The sequence below is a fragment of the Brachyhypopomus gauderio genome, chromosome 4 (genome assembly GCF_052324685.1).
Source record: "Brachyhypopomus gauderio isolate BG-103 chromosome 4, BGAUD_0.2, whole genome shotgun sequence".
Classification (NCBI taxonomy): domain Eukaryota; kingdom Metazoa; phylum Chordata; class Actinopteri; order Gymnotiformes; family Hypopomidae; genus Brachyhypopomus; species Brachyhypopomus gauderio.
The window spans coordinates 10718850-10735118 of NC_135214.1; the positions used below are offsets into that span (position 1 = coordinate 10718850).

At 46.4% G+C, this 16269-nt stretch overlaps 2 protein-coding genes across 4 annotated transcripts in view; one reads left to right on the forward strand and one right to left on the reverse strand.

Annotated features, from left to right (window-relative positions):
- wnt10a (wingless-type MMTV integration site family, member 10a) overlaps positions 1-10183 on the reverse strand; it is a 20126-nt gene extending 9943 nt beyond the window's left edge. Inside the window, exons 1-3 of the mRNA XM_077002150.1 lie at positions 9447-10183; positions 7898-8160; positions 4514-4887 (exon numbers count right to left, since the gene is read on the reverse strand). Of these exons, the coding sequence (XP_076858265.1) occupies positions 4514-4887; positions 7898-8160; positions 9447-9709 (900 nt within the window). The 5' untranslated portion in view covers positions 9710-10183. The remainder of the gene's footprint in view (positions 1-4513; positions 4888-7897; positions 8161-9446) is intronic.
- LOC143512165 (uncharacterized) lies at positions 9611-14724 on the forward strand. Of its 3 annotated transcripts, XR_013130377.1 has the most exons (4): positions 9611-9734; positions 9820-10965; positions 11354-11468; positions 13966-14724. XR_013130377.1 is itself a non-coding variant. In XM_077002153.1 (3 exons), the coding sequence occupies exon 3, from the start codon at positions 12091-12093 to the stop codon at positions 13147-13149; it is 1059 nt and encodes a 352-aa protein (XP_076858268.1). In that variant the 5' UTR covers positions 10101-10162; positions 10763-10965; positions 11354-12090; the 3' UTR covers positions 13150-14724. The 3 variants fall into 3 exon arrangements, 2 of the variants coding, with proteins under 2 accessions (XP_076858268.1, XP_076858267.1); XM_077002153.1 differs by lacking the exon at positions 9611-9734 and having other exon boundaries at positions 10101-10162; positions 10763-10965; positions 11354-14724; XM_077002152.1 differs by lacking the exon at positions 9611-9734 and having other exon boundaries at positions 10300-10965; positions 11354-14724.
- Positions 14725-16269: the final 1545 nt, after the last annotated feature.

The following is a 16269-nucleotide window of genomic DNA, read 5'->3' on the forward strand; positions in this document are numbered from 1 at the left end:
TACCGCCAAACCTCAACCCTGGTCCCGCCAAGCCTCAACCCTGGTCCCGCCAAACCTCGACTCTGGTCCCGCCAAACCTCAACCGTGGCCCTGCCAAACCTCGACTCTGGTTTCGGCAAATCTCAACCTTGGTACCGCCAAGCCTCAATCCTGGTCCCGCCAAACCTCGACCCTAGTCCCGACAAACCTCGACCCTGGTCCCGCCAAACCTCGACCCTGGTCCCGACAAACATCGACCCCGGTCCTGCATCGTCGCGCATCACTGGGGCGTCCGTGGGGACTGAGGGACAGCCCGCCCCTTTAAGACATGAGCACAGTGCAACAGCACTAGCATGACCATGAGGATGTGAGGAAGAGGATGTGAGGCAGGGTTACACACTACTGTAACGCACACTACTGTTACACACATTACTCTAACACACACTACTGTTATACCCTACTGTAACACACACTACTGTAACACACAGTACTGTTACACACCCTACTGTAAATCAAATCAAATCAAATCAAAGTTTATTTGTATAGCGCTTTTCACAACACATGTTGTCACAAAGTGCTTTACAGGATTTAAAAGGTTAACAATACTATGGGTCCAGAACCCTAATGAGCAAGCCTAAGGCGACAGTGGCGAGGAAAAACTCCCTATGATGGTGGGGAATAGGAAGAAACCTCAGGAGAACCAAGACTCAAAAGGGAACCCATCCTCCATTGGGCGGCCCGTTAACACACAAATTACACAAAATACAGACAAATACACAAGTCACACACTACTGTAACACACACTACTGTTATACACTACTGTAACACACAGTACTGTTACACAGACTACTGTAACACACATTACTGTAACACACACTACTGTAACAGACAGTACTGTTATATACTACTGTAACACACAGTACTGTTACACAGACTATTGTAACACACATTACTGTAACACACACTACTGTTATACACTACTGTAACACACATTACTGTAACACACTGTAACACACACTACTGTTACACTACTGTAACACAGTACTGTTACACTCCCTACTGTAACACACACTACTGTAACACACTACTGTTATACACTACTGTAACACACATTACTGTAACACACTGTAACACACTACTGTAACACACACTACTGTTATACACTACTGCAACACACAGTACTGTTACACAGACTATTGTAACACACATTACTGTAACACACACTACTGTTATACACTACTGTAACACACATTACTGTAACACACTGTAACACACACTACTGTTTCACTACTGTAACACAGTACTGTTACACACCCTACTGTAACACACACTACTGTAACACACTACTGTTATACACTACTGTAACACACATTACCGTAACACACATTACTGTAACACACTGTAACACACTACTGTAACACACATTACAGTTACACTACTGTAACACACACTACTGTAGCACACATTATTGTAACACTCTGTAACATACTACTGTTACACATTGCTGTTATAAACTCTGTTGTTATAAACACTGTTGTTATAACCACTGCTGTTATAAACACTGCTGTTATAAACACTGCTGTCATAAATATTGTTGTTATAAACACTGCTGTTATAAACACTGCTTTTATAAACACTGCTGTTATACACACTGCTGTTATAACCACTGCTTTAATACACACTGCTGTTATACATACTGCTGTTATAAATACTGCTGTAATACACACTGCTGTAATACACACTGCTGTTATAAACACTGATGTCATAAATACTGCTGTTATAAACACTGCTGTAATAAACACTGCTGTTATACACACTGCTGTTATAAACACTGCTGTAATACATACTGCTGTTATCCACACTGCTGTTATAAACACTGCTGTTATAAATACTGATGTAATACACACTGCTGTTATACACACTGCTATTATACACACTGCTGTTATAAACACTGCTGTTGTGTCTAAGTAATCAAGGATAGCACATAGGATTCAGTGGTACCATACATCAGGAAGCAAGAAACAAGAGCTCATTTCTCACTGTGGGAGTTAGCAGTGATACATTATGTCCTGGTAAAACATGATATCAGATTAATGCATAATCATTTCTTAACACTCTTATCTAATCCAGAAGAATAATGAACTATTATCACACAAAGAATGCCATATTGAATGATCTCCATGCATGCTGTGTGCTGTCGTTGTGGTTAAGGAGTGTCCTCTGGCTGTGCCCGCAAGCCTGCTGTGTGCCTGGGTCAACCCTCAGACACCACCACGTTCTTCAGATAGAAACGACTGAATGTGATACACCTTTTACCTCAAAGCCCTTTCTCATAACTGACATTTAACATTAACCCTAATCCTAATCCTAATTCTAAGACTAACCCTCTAGTACTAATGCAAATGACACCTGTGACCCTGATACACAATACCGTTCACAATACTAACACCACACACTTAATGTGTACAACACAACCCACAGCGTTGAGTCTTAAAGTGTGTTAATGCTGCAGGGAATTTAGTTGTGTAACACTAATCAAAACCCTAATCTGAACTCTAATCCGAACAACTCTAATCCAATCTTAAAGCTTTCCAGCTGTGTGACACTAACCTCTCAACTGTCTTGGTGGCTCGTGTTGTCCTGTTAGACTAACAGTGCTGCTGTAGTGTTTCATCATCTCCTAATGCCACAATGAGGGACACAGGACAGAGGGACACAGCCCAGAGGGACACAGCACAGAGGGACACAGGACAGGGGGACACAGCACGGAGGGACACTGGACAGAAGGACACAGGACAAGGGGACACAGCACAGAGGGACACAGCACAGGGGGACACAGGACAGGGGGACACAGCACGGAGGGACACAGCCCAGAGGGGCACAGCACAGAGGGACACAGGACAGAGGGACACAGGACAGGGGGACACAGCACAGAGGGACACAGCACAGGGGGACACAGCACGGAGGGACACAGCACAGAGGGACACAGCACGGAGGGACCCAGGACAGAAGGACACAGCACAGAGGGACATAGGACAGAGGGACCCAGGACAGAGGGACACAGCACGGAGGGACACAGCACGGAGCTGCAACAAGCATCCTTACATCCCCCCATCTCACTGTGTGAAGGAGGCACGTGTGTTTGCTTTTGTATCAGAGGAGTAATAATTAGTGTTCCTACCGGGTAAAGAAGATGAAGGAGTTTGTGGTGTGGATAAAACAGCCTTGTGCTGTATGTAACTAAACATGTATATGTGTGAGCGTATGTGTGTGTGTGTGTGTGTGAGTGTGTGTGTGTGTGTGTGTGTGTGTTTGCAACCATTACAACAAAGCTAACAAAGGACTTCACACACGTTTGTGTCTGTAGGCTGTCTACCAACTCCCACATCACTACAGACATCATGAAAATGTTCATATTGACAGGAGGAGCAGCAGGACAGAGCAGGACAGTCCAGAGACACTCCAGCATGAAACAGCGCAGGACAATCCAGAGACACTCCAGCATGAAACAGCGCAGGACAATCCAGAGACACTCCAGCATGAAACAGCGCAGGACAATCCAGAGACACTCCAGCATGAAACAGAGCAGGACAGTCCAGAGACACTCCAGCGTCCTGCACAGCCAAGGGGCCGACATCAAAGCCCATGGGGGGAAGGGGGGACTTCGTCTCTATTGTGTCAGCTAGTGCGTGTGACACGGTTATGGTGTCTAAGAAGAAAAGGAGTGTCCTCTATGATGCATCACTTCAGAGTCCTTAAAAAGGCCAGTAAACTGATCCTCAACACACTCACAGAGAAGAGACTGCTGAATCACCCTACAGCACTGACACACACACTCCGCTCAACACACCAACACAGCACACCAAGACCCAACACACACTTGCCTCAACACACAAACACAGCACACCAAGACCCAACACACTCCCCTCAACACACAAACACAGCACACCAAGACCCAACACACACTTGCCTCAACACACAAACAGCACACGAAGACCCAACACACTGCACTCAACACACAAACACAGCACACCGACCCAACACACTCCCCTCAACACACCAACATCACACAGTAATGTGCTGCGTGTTACAAAGAGCAATCATGGTCAGACAGTGAAACCAAACAGCTTCACTTTCAAAAAACCAAACGCACATCACACACGGCAGACCAACAAAAATACAATAAGATACAATAAATACAAAAGCACAGAAATAGCCCACACACAGCAGCCGCACACATACTGTTCGAAGACAGGTCACTGTCACCCGGTGAACACATTTACATACGAATGTACTACCAAAATATATTACACTCACACACTATCACAGACCACAACACACACACAAGCACACACCCATGATTAACACACGTCACTAACGGACACGTGACTAATGCACGCGTGACTAACACACGTCAGTAATGCACACGTGACTAACACACGTGACCGGCACAAACGCGGCCAGCGCACACGTGACCAGCGCAAACGTGACTAACGCACACGTGACTAACACACGCTGGCGCGTGACCTCTCACCTGTCGTCCAACCTTGTTATTGTGGAGTCTCATCCTGGCGTGGATGTCCCTGTAGGTCTCACGTGAGTCCAGGAAGTCCTTGGCGAACCTCTCCCCATAGTCCACGTTGGGACTACAGCCGCCCCACTCCCACGAGTCCTGGGGCCCCGGGGCCTCGCCGGGGAAGCGCTCCATCACGCCGTGGACCATGCCCTTGCCCCGGTGGATGGCCTCCAGCTGCAGGCGGCTGAGCTTGACGCGGAAGGCCTCCTCGTCTCCACGCCTCTTCTCGTCACAGCTGCAGGTTTGCAGTTTGCCCATGGCGCAGGCGTTGGACACCGCGTGCACCACTCCAGCCGCCGCAATAGCATATGCGAAGGCGCTCTCTCGGAAGCCTGCAGGCCAGACGGGGCAGATCAGACACAGTGCTCTCTGATCTCTGATCCCCCCCCCCCCCCCCCCCCCCCCCCCCAGTGCCCCAACCCCCCCGTCTCCACCCACACCACCCTCAGAACCCCTCCCTGTCTGTTTGCCACCTGCTCAGGGGAGGGAGGGGGGCAGATCGCTATCATGCACAGTACAAAACAAACCACAGAAGCCCTGATCCTCGTATGGGACTTACAGGAGTACCAGTATTGTTCCAGGGGAGAGCGAGATAGAGAGAGCCAGAGAAAGAGAGTGAGAGAGAGACACCGTCGATAAACAAACGGCAAGAGACGTGATGGGAGAGTCGTCACCCACTATCTGATCAGACACATCATAACATGGTAGCAATTAACCTGCTACTGCATGGAGCTGTTTGATCTCCTGCATTCTCTAGATATAATGCCTTAACTCTGTTCATCAGAGCCCACTCACACACACACACACACACACACACACACACACACACACACACACACACACACACACACACACACACACACACACACACACACACACACACACACACACACACACACACACACACACACACACATTGTCTCGCTGTCAGACTAAACTCCTATACAACTTTCATTCAATGACACTTACGGCCAGCACAAGAGCACATGTATTTGAAGTAGTGGTCTGCACTACTGTGTTCTGTATTACTGTTGTCTGTATTACAGTGGTCTGTATTACAGTGGCCTGTATTACAGTGGTCTGCACTACTGTGGTCTGCACTACTGTGGTCTGTACGGCTATAGTCTGTATTACTGTGGTCTGTACTACTGTGGTCTGCACATCTGTGGGCTGTATTTCTGTGGTCTGCACAGCTGTGGTCTGTATTACTATGGTCTTTATTACTGTGGTTTGCACTACTGTGGTCTGTATTACTGTGGACTGTATTACTGTGGTCTGCACGACTGTGGTCTATATTACTGTGGTCTGCACTACTGTGGTCTGTATTACTGTGGACTGTATTACTGTGGTCTGCACGACTGTGGTCTATATTACTGTGGTCTGCACTACTGTGGTCTGTATTACTATGGTCTGTATTACTGTGGTTTGCACTACAGTGGTCTGTATTACTATGGTCTGTATTACTGCGGTCTGCACTACTGTGGACTGTATTACTGTGGTCTGCACGGCTGTGGTCTGTATTACAGTAGGCTGTAATTCTTGTGGTGTGCATGGCTGTAGTCTGAGGATCCGAATGCTTCTTGCATGCTGACGATGCGTTTGTTTCCAGGGCAGACACAGCCCTTCCCTGCAGGTGACCGAGGGAGAGGGAGACTCTTGCCTTGCTAATGGTCTTGAACTATAATAAACACAGGGCTCATAAAAGCAGCCCCCTAAATCACTGTCAAGGGCAGATGGAGAAATAAAGGAGGACATGAAAGAGCCACTTAGAGCTAAATAGTTTACAGACCCTCAGGCCTGCGAAAATAAGGAGATTAATAGGAAAAAGACCCACTAATGTGCTCCCATACAAATCAGTATTTTTGAGCTTGAAACGAAAAACACACCACAGCTAATACAGGTATACGACACGTGTGACATACGTATTTGAGTGACAGAAGGTGATTACAATTCGTACAGACAGTCGGAAAACTCAAAACTTGGGAACTGGCTTATTAGAGCTTGTCCTGTTCAGACACTCCACACTTCTGGGTCCTGTTGTGTCTGTCACAACTAATGAGTGTCTGACTGCACAGTGAGGAGTGAATGAGTCAACCTAATCAGCTCGGTACAGGAGGAGCTGTGAGCTCTGTCTGTGGCATGCACACCACAAAGCAGAACTTTATATAAAGTTATATATATATATATATATATATATATAACTTTATACTTTATATATACTTTACTATACTATACTATACTATACTATACTATACTATACTATACGCAACATTTCGAGAAAATTTTGTCTCGACGCTTGAACAAAACTTCGGAATCCGACCCGATTCGTGTGACTTTTGTAAACAAAATACAGTTTGTGCTTTGGTAACATGCTGCTAGCTGTTGTTCAATGGGTTTTAAACTATTTGGCTGTGCTCCAAGCTTTTGCTGTATTTTTGTTGTTTTTTGTGTTTAGACTCAATAGAGTTGAAAAGGGCGATAGAGAAGAGAAGTATGAAAAAGACATTCGTGTGATGGATGTAGCATTGGAATTCAACTTGATGGATGAAAACGAATTAATTAGTTTTCAGTTACTTTTTATGGGGAAATTTTTTTCGGATCTTGACTGCATCACTTCTCGACGCTCCTTCCGGAATGAATTAGTGTCAAGATCCGGGGTTCTACTATATATATAGGTACCAATGAGAGGCACAGAGCAAATCAATCTAACAAGTAATTTAGAGTGACAGCAGAGTGTGCAAGGTGGAAAATGAATTTGAAGTCATTTTATGTTACAGAACTCAACGAAACATGTTTCTGCATTTCCGAGAAAGGCCTACATCTCACCCAAATCCTAAACCCACTCTTCACCATAACCCACACCCTAATCTTCACCCGAATCCTCACCCCACTCCTCACACTTCCGGCTCCAACCCAGACTCTTGCATCAGCAATGTAGCAATGACCTGAAAATATTCCCAAATTCCCACATTTCCTAATGTGTATTTGTACTAAAAAAGTGGTAGATATATTTAGTAGATTTGCCATGTTACATTCTTCTAAAACTCTGAAACTACAATTTGAAAACAAGCTATATCACTTTCAGTCAATGAGTATAAAAGACTAAAAAACTGACTTCTGAGTAAGTGTAGGGCTGAAGAATCTATATGAGAGTTAGTGACCCCATACAGATAAGAGATCTTTAACAAGAGAATTCTGGGACCCCCTTCATGCTGAGCCCCGGTGTCCCACAGGCTGAAGACGAGCAGACCCAGAGCAGATTCAGGCAGACGTGGAGACCACAGTTATGGTCCCAGAGCAGATGAGATCTTCCTGCTCCTTCCCTGTGGTTTGAGCTCTTACCCCGGCTGAAGATGACGCTCTCATAGGGAATCTTGTTCCGGGTCTCCAGGCTGGAGCAGTTCCACCTGTGGTCCCGAAACTGCTGCTGGCACTCGTGGATGCCGATCTGGATGCCCTGGATGGCGGAGGCCGTCACGTCTGGGTTGCGCATGCACACCTCCAGCTGCTTGCGTGTGAGCCCTGGGAGGGTCAGGCACACTGTGTTGGCGTTGAGAATGGGGTCCAAGCCTATCTTCAGACCCAGGATCTCATTTGAATCTCCCCTACAAGAGAAATGTGAGGTCCTTTAATACCACACCAGTGTCTAGTCAACCCACCACATAAAAACAATTAATTACATTTACCAAAATCACTTGAATCACTGAATTTCATTATTGGTTGACTGACATTCAGACAAGGATTAGCTAATATTATTTAGCATGAAGAGAGAGGACAGTACTGGATGTTTTATTAGACATTCAGTACTGTATCAGACATTTAGTCCAGTATCAGACATTCTATACTGTATGCAAACACATTCAGTCCAATATCAGACATTCAGTACTGTAGCGGACATTCAGTCCTGTAGCAGACATTCAATATACACTTCTGTATCAGACACTACTGTCTCACATATTTGTCTCATTGCACTACAACTACAGAGAAACAGAGGCGGTTCGGGGGGGGGGGGGGGGGTACAGCATCATTTTGTAAATGACAATAAAGTGGCATCATTATTGGCAACATAGTGATTTTGTTGCTGTTCTTAGCAAATTAGGCTAAAACTTTCGGATCAGAACCCCACCCCCAACCCGGACCCTTTGACAGACATACTGGTCCCGGTCTGGCCCTCCCGCTACTGCAGAGAACAGAGATGACAGAGATCATTACTGGCTGCAAATAACTGTTTTTTGCAGCACCTTTAAGTGACATTAGGGCGATGGTGAATGAAGTCGTCTAGAAGACGTGTGCTGACCAGACAGGATCTCTGTCACACACACTCCAAGGCACTGTACACGGTGAAGGCACATGGTTGAAGTTTTTGCATTTATTTATGGTGCAATTATAAAGAAAGCTTAGTTTATGTAATTTATATTTGTTTATTTTGTGAGAAATCTCATCTTCATCTCAATCTCAGATACTAAAAACTATTTTTTTTATTCTAATAGTAACCCACTTTATCTATAACAACATTTCTATGGACCAAAAAATAAATATAAAACATTTCAGAAGTGAATGCAACATTATAATACTAACATCTTTCTGTCTAGACTGAGCTGACAGAAAATCATTCACAGAACGTACTTCTGTGAATGATGGCAGAGAAGTGTAGACTGCATTGATGAGAAGTGACTGAACCTGTTTCATCAATTCAAACGTAAACGTACTCTTAATTGCATACATATTTGTGACTTCTTCTGGTTCGGGTTCAGTAATAAAGTAAGGATAAGTGGATTAACGAATACATCAAAACAACTAGAATTGTGCACGTGACATTTGATATATGTACAAATTAAAAGAGAAACCCCCGAAGGTTTTGTAAGAGGGGAACCCAAGAAGGTCGGTTTACCTTTGCACGAGAAGAGACGCGAACATCAAAAAACACACGAGGCGCAGTAAAAAGTACCCCATCCTATCGCTCGCCTTCTCCCAAACACACACGTCAAACAAGTTACTTGTCCGGACACTGACAGAGCTGTCACAACAGGTTTCTGCTCGGAGATCGGCTCCGTGCAATAATATCACGATCCAGTTCAAGCTTAGATCCTGGCGCAGATCTGTTGAAGAGCGAAAAGGTGATAGACCGTGCCCAGCGATGTCGTGACACGTCATTCATGAAACGGAAAGTTTCAATCAGGTAAACGTGATGCTTCAACACCTTCACAAGTTCTCTGATGACCGTTTGAGGGGATGGATGAGCAGTCTTTGTTTCATCTGTTCAGGAACACTTTAGATCCCATTAGATACCTGGCGCTGAGATCCACCCGACCAAAGGCGGTCATGCACATCACCGCTGGCTGCGCTATCTGGAGTCTCCCGTTCTTCTGATGTTCTGCGGATCCTGATAGCGCTCTAAACATCTCCGACTTCTGCCAGCCCACCTCTACGTCACACGGCGGAGTGCCTCGTTAAGACGCGCAGACATCGTCTGGATCAGAGAAACTCCGCCAAGCTGTTATTTCCGTTCATTTTGGCGCAGCGTTAGCGGTGATGTGCACGGTGCGCGAGGAGCGCTGCGAGGACGATAGCGCATTTACCTGCAGTCTCAAACACGGCCCAGCAGACGTACGGGTACTCGGTAACTCCGTGTAATATTTAATTGTCGCACGATGATCCAGGGAGTTTATAGGTACATTCCAGGTCGCTACCTGTACGAACACGGTGATGAAAACACTGTGGTTCCCGTTTGATCTCGTGCACCGCGAGCCCCCCTCGCCGGTATCGGTGCGGTAACACCTCGCCCCCGGCGTCAACCCTCACACTTATTTTACACTGAAAAAAAACACGATATTCACGTAGATTATTTCTTCACACCGTCTCACTGTTCATGATCACCCAAAACGTACAGCACGTCTTCGTCTCCGGTGAGTGAGTCGGGACAAAAGTTGGGCTTCCGCGCGCGAGGCGGCGAGGCCTGCGGTGGAGACGCACGCGGATGGTGAACGCATTCGGTGTTTGAAGCAGAGTTAACGGCGTGAAAGGGTGGTGGCAGGTTCTTGTTTGTCTTAGTGCTTTGCAGTTAGTGGTTAGAGTTTCTGCTTTTATCCAAAATACTGGAAGTAAAAAAAATTAACAATTCAAATGTCTGATTTTGAGACTGAGATCTATAATAAGTTATAAACTTGACCCATTTGAGAAACATACTAAAAACGGTGCCGTGTGTAGTGTGTCCTTCAGGGAGTGAAGTTATAACTGATCCCTGGGTGAAGTACGTCTGTGGATGTAGCGAAATCCTGATTCCATACGGACTAGTCATCGCTCCTGGCCAGATGATTCATTCCTCTGGTTCTGTCCTGGAATGGGGGGATACCAGGCACACCAGCCCCACACGCGCGCGACATTAGAAGCCTTTCCAATTGAAAGAAAATGTAAGATGCATTTCTGTTAAACCTTTTTTAAAACAATGCAAACTATAACAGGCTCCAGGTAGAATGATCTGGAATGAACATCTATTCATTCTTTAGGACTTTTAAATGTTATTTATTTATTTTGCTTTTAGTCCTATCTAGACAGATATAATCCTTTCTATGAGTCGATTAGCTGTTATGATTTAAAATCAGATCTGGAAAAGCAATAAAAACATCTTAATTACAAAAAAGAGAGAAAGGAACATGGCTTGTGCCTGGTGCTTCTCTAAGGCAAATGTAGAGCCTTTAATGAATGTGTCCTTTCCTTAAACCCGGACAACAGACTCACACACACAGGGGGCAGTTAAGCCTACAGGTTTTGAAGAGTCATTTGTTTTGCACACCACAGAGAGACTTCCACCCACAGGCTATGGAGCTCTTCCACAGACGTCTGCCTGGACACGCAACGCTCCATGAACATGACTGCACTGATGGCTGCTTCATCTACATCCAAAGCATCTCAGGTACATCACGAATGCTGTCACCTTCTAGTTTTAGCTTAAGAAAAGCTTTCAAAGCGTGTCGTTTTTATGCTCCTACCCAAGAGCACACATTCTGTTACCCTACCTGCCCCCCCCCCCCCCCCACTAGGTCCTGCACTCTCACCAGCTCCACCCTTTCTCTCTCTGCCCTCCCTCTATCTGCTTTAATGTCTAAGTGCAGTTATTACTGTACACACATTTATTGGAACTCTCTAATGTCCCCAGATTATAATTCATAAAATATTATTTGCATTATTTTGTCAAATTGTATATACACTAATTTATGAAAATTTCTGGCTGGCATTGTATGTCTAAATCAGACCAATAAATTATTGGTCTGTGTATGAAAGGTTCTGTGTGAATGAACCTGCCTTGCTTTGCATGTCTCTTTAGCTCTTCTTCTTCTGTGGTGGTTTTGTTTGATGTCTTTAGGTTTTCTTCTTCTGTGATGGTTTTGTGTGTTGTCTTTAGCTCTTTTTCTTCTGTGGTGGATTTGTTGTCTTGAGGACCTGAGGTTATGGAATGACAGCAAAATGAATATGAATCCAGTGTATGGATATAATTTGTATTGCGAAAAAATGATATCATTATTCATCATTAAGAAATGACACTCATATTGGAGGCTGCAGGCAACATCTCTGCTAAAGTGTTTTCAGCATTTCCTCCACCACTCAATGCACCAGAACCTCACTCCTCCACCACACGGGGAACCAGAACCTCACTCCTCCACCACACGGGGAACCAGAACTTCACTCCTCCACCCCACAGGGCAGCTTCACTCCTCCACCACACAGGGCACCAGGCCTTCACTCCTCTACCACACAGGGCACCAGGCCTTCACTCCTCCACCACACAGGGCACCAGGCCTTCACTCCTCCACCACACGGGGCACCAGGCCTTCACTCCTCCACCACACGGGGCACCAGGCCTTCACTCCTCCACCACACAGGGCACCAGGCCTTCACTCCTCCACCACACGGGGCACCAGGCCTTCACTCCTCCACCACACAGGGCACCAGGCCTTCACTCCTCCACCACACGGGGCACCAGGCCTTCACTCCTCCACCACACGGGGCACCAGGCCTTCACTCCTCCACCACACGGGGCACCAGGCCTTCACTCCTCCACCACACAGGGCACCAGGCCTTCACTCCTCCACCAAACGGGGAACCAGAACTTCACTCCTCCACCACACAGGGCACCAGGCCTTCACTCCTCCACCACACGGGGCACCAGGCCTTCACTCCTCCACCACACAGGGCACCAGGCCTTCACTCCTCCACCACACAGGGCACCAGGCCTTCACTCCTCCACCACACGGGGCAGCTTCACTCCTCCACCACACGGGGAACCAGAACTTCACTCCTCCACCACACAGGGCAGCTTCACTCCTCCACCAGACAGGGCACCAGGCCTTCACTCCTCCACCAGACAGGGCACCAGGCCTTCACTCCTCCACCACACGGGGAACCAAAACTTCACTCCTCCACCACACTGGGCACCAGAACTTCAGAACTCTTCCCTGTGGAGCAAAAGTGACCCATTGTGTGAAAAATTGCATATTCCAGGGAAAACGTTGCTTTTTGTATGGAGCAACAGTTCACGTTCAGTGGTTCCTTGTCTCGAGGGAATATTTGTGTTTCTTCTGTCGTTAGCAGATTAGGACCTGTGAGGGAGAAATGACTTTTTAAGGAGGCTCATGTTGTAGATATTGGCATGTATGATACACAGCAGAAAAGTCTCAGGCCCACAAAGGCCTGAGCCTGTTGTAGGAGCTGCCCAGCACACACCCAGCACAGCCCAGCACAGCACCAATGTAGCACAGCATGAACAGACTTGGAGAAACACAGACTCTCATGTGTGTGTTGATCTGCGTCAAGATGTGGAGATGGTAAACAATTAAACGATCATTCTTAAGAATGAAAAGATTTAGGATGTCAGATGAGCCTTGTAGTAATCCAGCAAGTCAGAAAAAAGGCCAGTATACTTCTGAGACAATATTTTCATGGGCAGTTGATGAATGTTTTGATCACAGTTAGATCTGTGGACGTTTGGCTCAGTATGTGTATATGTCTCTAAGACCTGGGATGGTAGCATTTCTGACAGACAAAGCAAAGTCTTTGTCTCTCTCTCTCTCTCTCTCTCTCTCTCTCTCTCTCTCTCTCTCCCTCCCTCTCTGTCTCTCCCTCTTTCTCATTCCCTCTCTTTCCCTCCTTCTCTCTATCTTTCTTTCTCTAAACAGCTCAGCATGTGTGTCTGTCCTCAGCAGTAACCTGCAGCTAATTTAAGACCCTTCCTAACTGGTTCCAGAAACTCGACATTATTCCTGAAAGACCTTTGGGAACTTAAAAGAAATGTCACTTTCACACCGCACTCACAGGGATGATGCTTACAATATTATCACTTATTAAGAACTGGATCAACAGAACACATTGTGTTATCTAAAGAAATGACTTGAGGGGCTTAACTGATCTCACAGGAAGGAAGCGCCGAGAGGGCACCAGTGGCACCACCAACATGAAGTGGACTGTGAGATTTTTAGAGCGAATCAGACAGAGTGAAATCAAAGGCTCCCCCTGCTGTCCACTGGGGCACACAGCAGCCTATGCTCAGATCATAAAAGAGGCAGGGGTTTTGACTAAGTGCTGAGTGTATTGGTAATTCCTTTTGCTATAATGTCCTGGGATTCTCTCAACAAGCTCCTGCTAGCTGGCTCTGGCAGGCTCACTGAGAGACGGTGAGTGTAGCTTGTTTTCTTTACTGCTTGGATTACTCCTGCATGTCTCTAATTGAGTGGAATTACCCTTGTTTGCTTGCTTTGGTACTTATGTGAAACTGTTTGGGCTGGTTGTACAGATGATGGGTATGAAGCTAGCATGGAGGAGATAAGGAGGTTTTCCCTTTGATAAAAATATGTATACAAAGGTTGGGTGGCTGCTACTGTTTTATGGGTATCAGAAATACACACATTCTTGTTAATTCACACAGACACACACACGCACGCACACACACACACACACACACACACACACACACACACACACACACACACACACACACACACACACACACACACACACACACACTCATGTGTTTGTTCTTCCTCTGGGAAACAGAGCCCATCTGAATCGCATGGTGTGTACTGGTGTGTACATGTATTTCACACACACCACTAACTCAAACTGCACATGTCTCACAGTTAAATCCTCATGTACTTTTAACAGAGATGGAGGTTGAGATAAATAATGGGGTTTTATATATAATCAGTCAACTGAGTCTGATTGGGAGAGAAATATAGCTGATAGGAATCAGGGTCTGTGTGTGTGAGTGCAGTGTGTGTATGTGTGTGGGTGTGTGAGTGCAGTGTGCTGTGATCAGCTCTTAGATAAGACCAGAGGTCACGCAGGCCGGCAGCTGGACACTGTGAGTACAACAGACAGAGGAGAGGTCAGTGTCCGAACACCCAAACAAAACGTGCTTCAGTGTTTGGAGGAGACAGGAGTGCAGTCTGCCATGGGCTATAGGGTCGCTCATTAAACCCAAAGTGCTCAGACTGTTTCTGGGAAAATAAACTAATTCACTTATTAAGAACAGAAGGTCAGTTTCCTTAGCCATCCAATATGATATGTCAGTCAACACACAGACAGTCACACACAGTCAGACAGACACACAGACAGACATACAGTCACACACAGACAAACACCAGGAATCCCTCAGAAGAGCTGGGTAAGTGTCAGGGTTAGGGTTATGGTCAGGGTGTCAGGGTCAGAGATAGTGTCAGGGTGTCAGGGTCAGGGTCAGCTATAGGGTCAGGGTGTCAGGGTTAGGGTCAGGGTCAGTGTTAGGGTCAGGGTGTCAGGGTCAGGGATAGGGTCAGGGTGTCAGAGTCAGAGATAGGGTCAGGGTGTCAGGGTTAGGGTCAGGGTCATGAGATAGTGTCAGGGTCAGGGTCAGCTATAGGGTCAGGGTGTCAGGGTTAGGGTCAGGGTCAGGGTGTCAGGGTCAGGGATAGGGTCAGGGTGTCAGAGTCAGAGATAGGGTCAGGGTGTCAGGGTTAGGGTCAGGGTCATGAGAGTCAGGGTCAGGGATAGGGTCAGGGTGTCAGGGTCAGTGTTAGGGTCAGGGTCATGGGTGTCAGGGTTAGGGTCAGGGTTAGGGTGTCAGGGTTAGGGTCATGGGTGTCAGGGTTAGGCTCAGGGTCATGGGTGTCAGGGTCAGGGGTGTCCCTGATGCTGTCCACTGCTCTGCTTCTCCCACCCTGGTGATACTGCTGTAAAGAAGTGCACACATTTGGTTTACAGCAGGTGGAATAGTGAACTGGGTGATACATGTGTGGAACATGAGGCATACAAAGCCAAAAATACAAGACCTCTTTGTTCAGAAGCGCCACCTGGTGCCTGAAAATGGAAAGTATGTATGAATGTATTTGTGTATGTGCATGTGTCCTGTCATACCTCATATGTTAATTCAGTGAGTTCCACTTTTTTAAGGGAGTCAGGCAGGAAAACAACCATCTGAAACACAAAAAAGGTGTGGTATGGGTAAGGTGTGAGGTATGGGTAAAGTGTTGGGTACAGGTATGGTGTGGGTTATGGGTAAGTTGTGGTATGGGTAAGGTGTGGGGTATGGTTAGGTGTATGTTATGGGTAAGGTGTAGGGTACAGGTAAAGTGTGGGGTATGGGTAAGGTGTAGGGTACAGATAAGGTGTGGAGTATGGGTAAATTGTGGGGTACAAGTAATGTGTGTGGTATTGGTGAGGTGTGGGGTACAGGTAAAGTGTGG

What these genes read in the sequence shown, in the direction of transcription:
- LOC143512165 (XM_077002153.1), top strand. Translation starts at nt 12,091, where the DNA reads ATGACACTCATATTGGAGGCTGCAGGCAACATCTCTGCTAAAGTGTTT.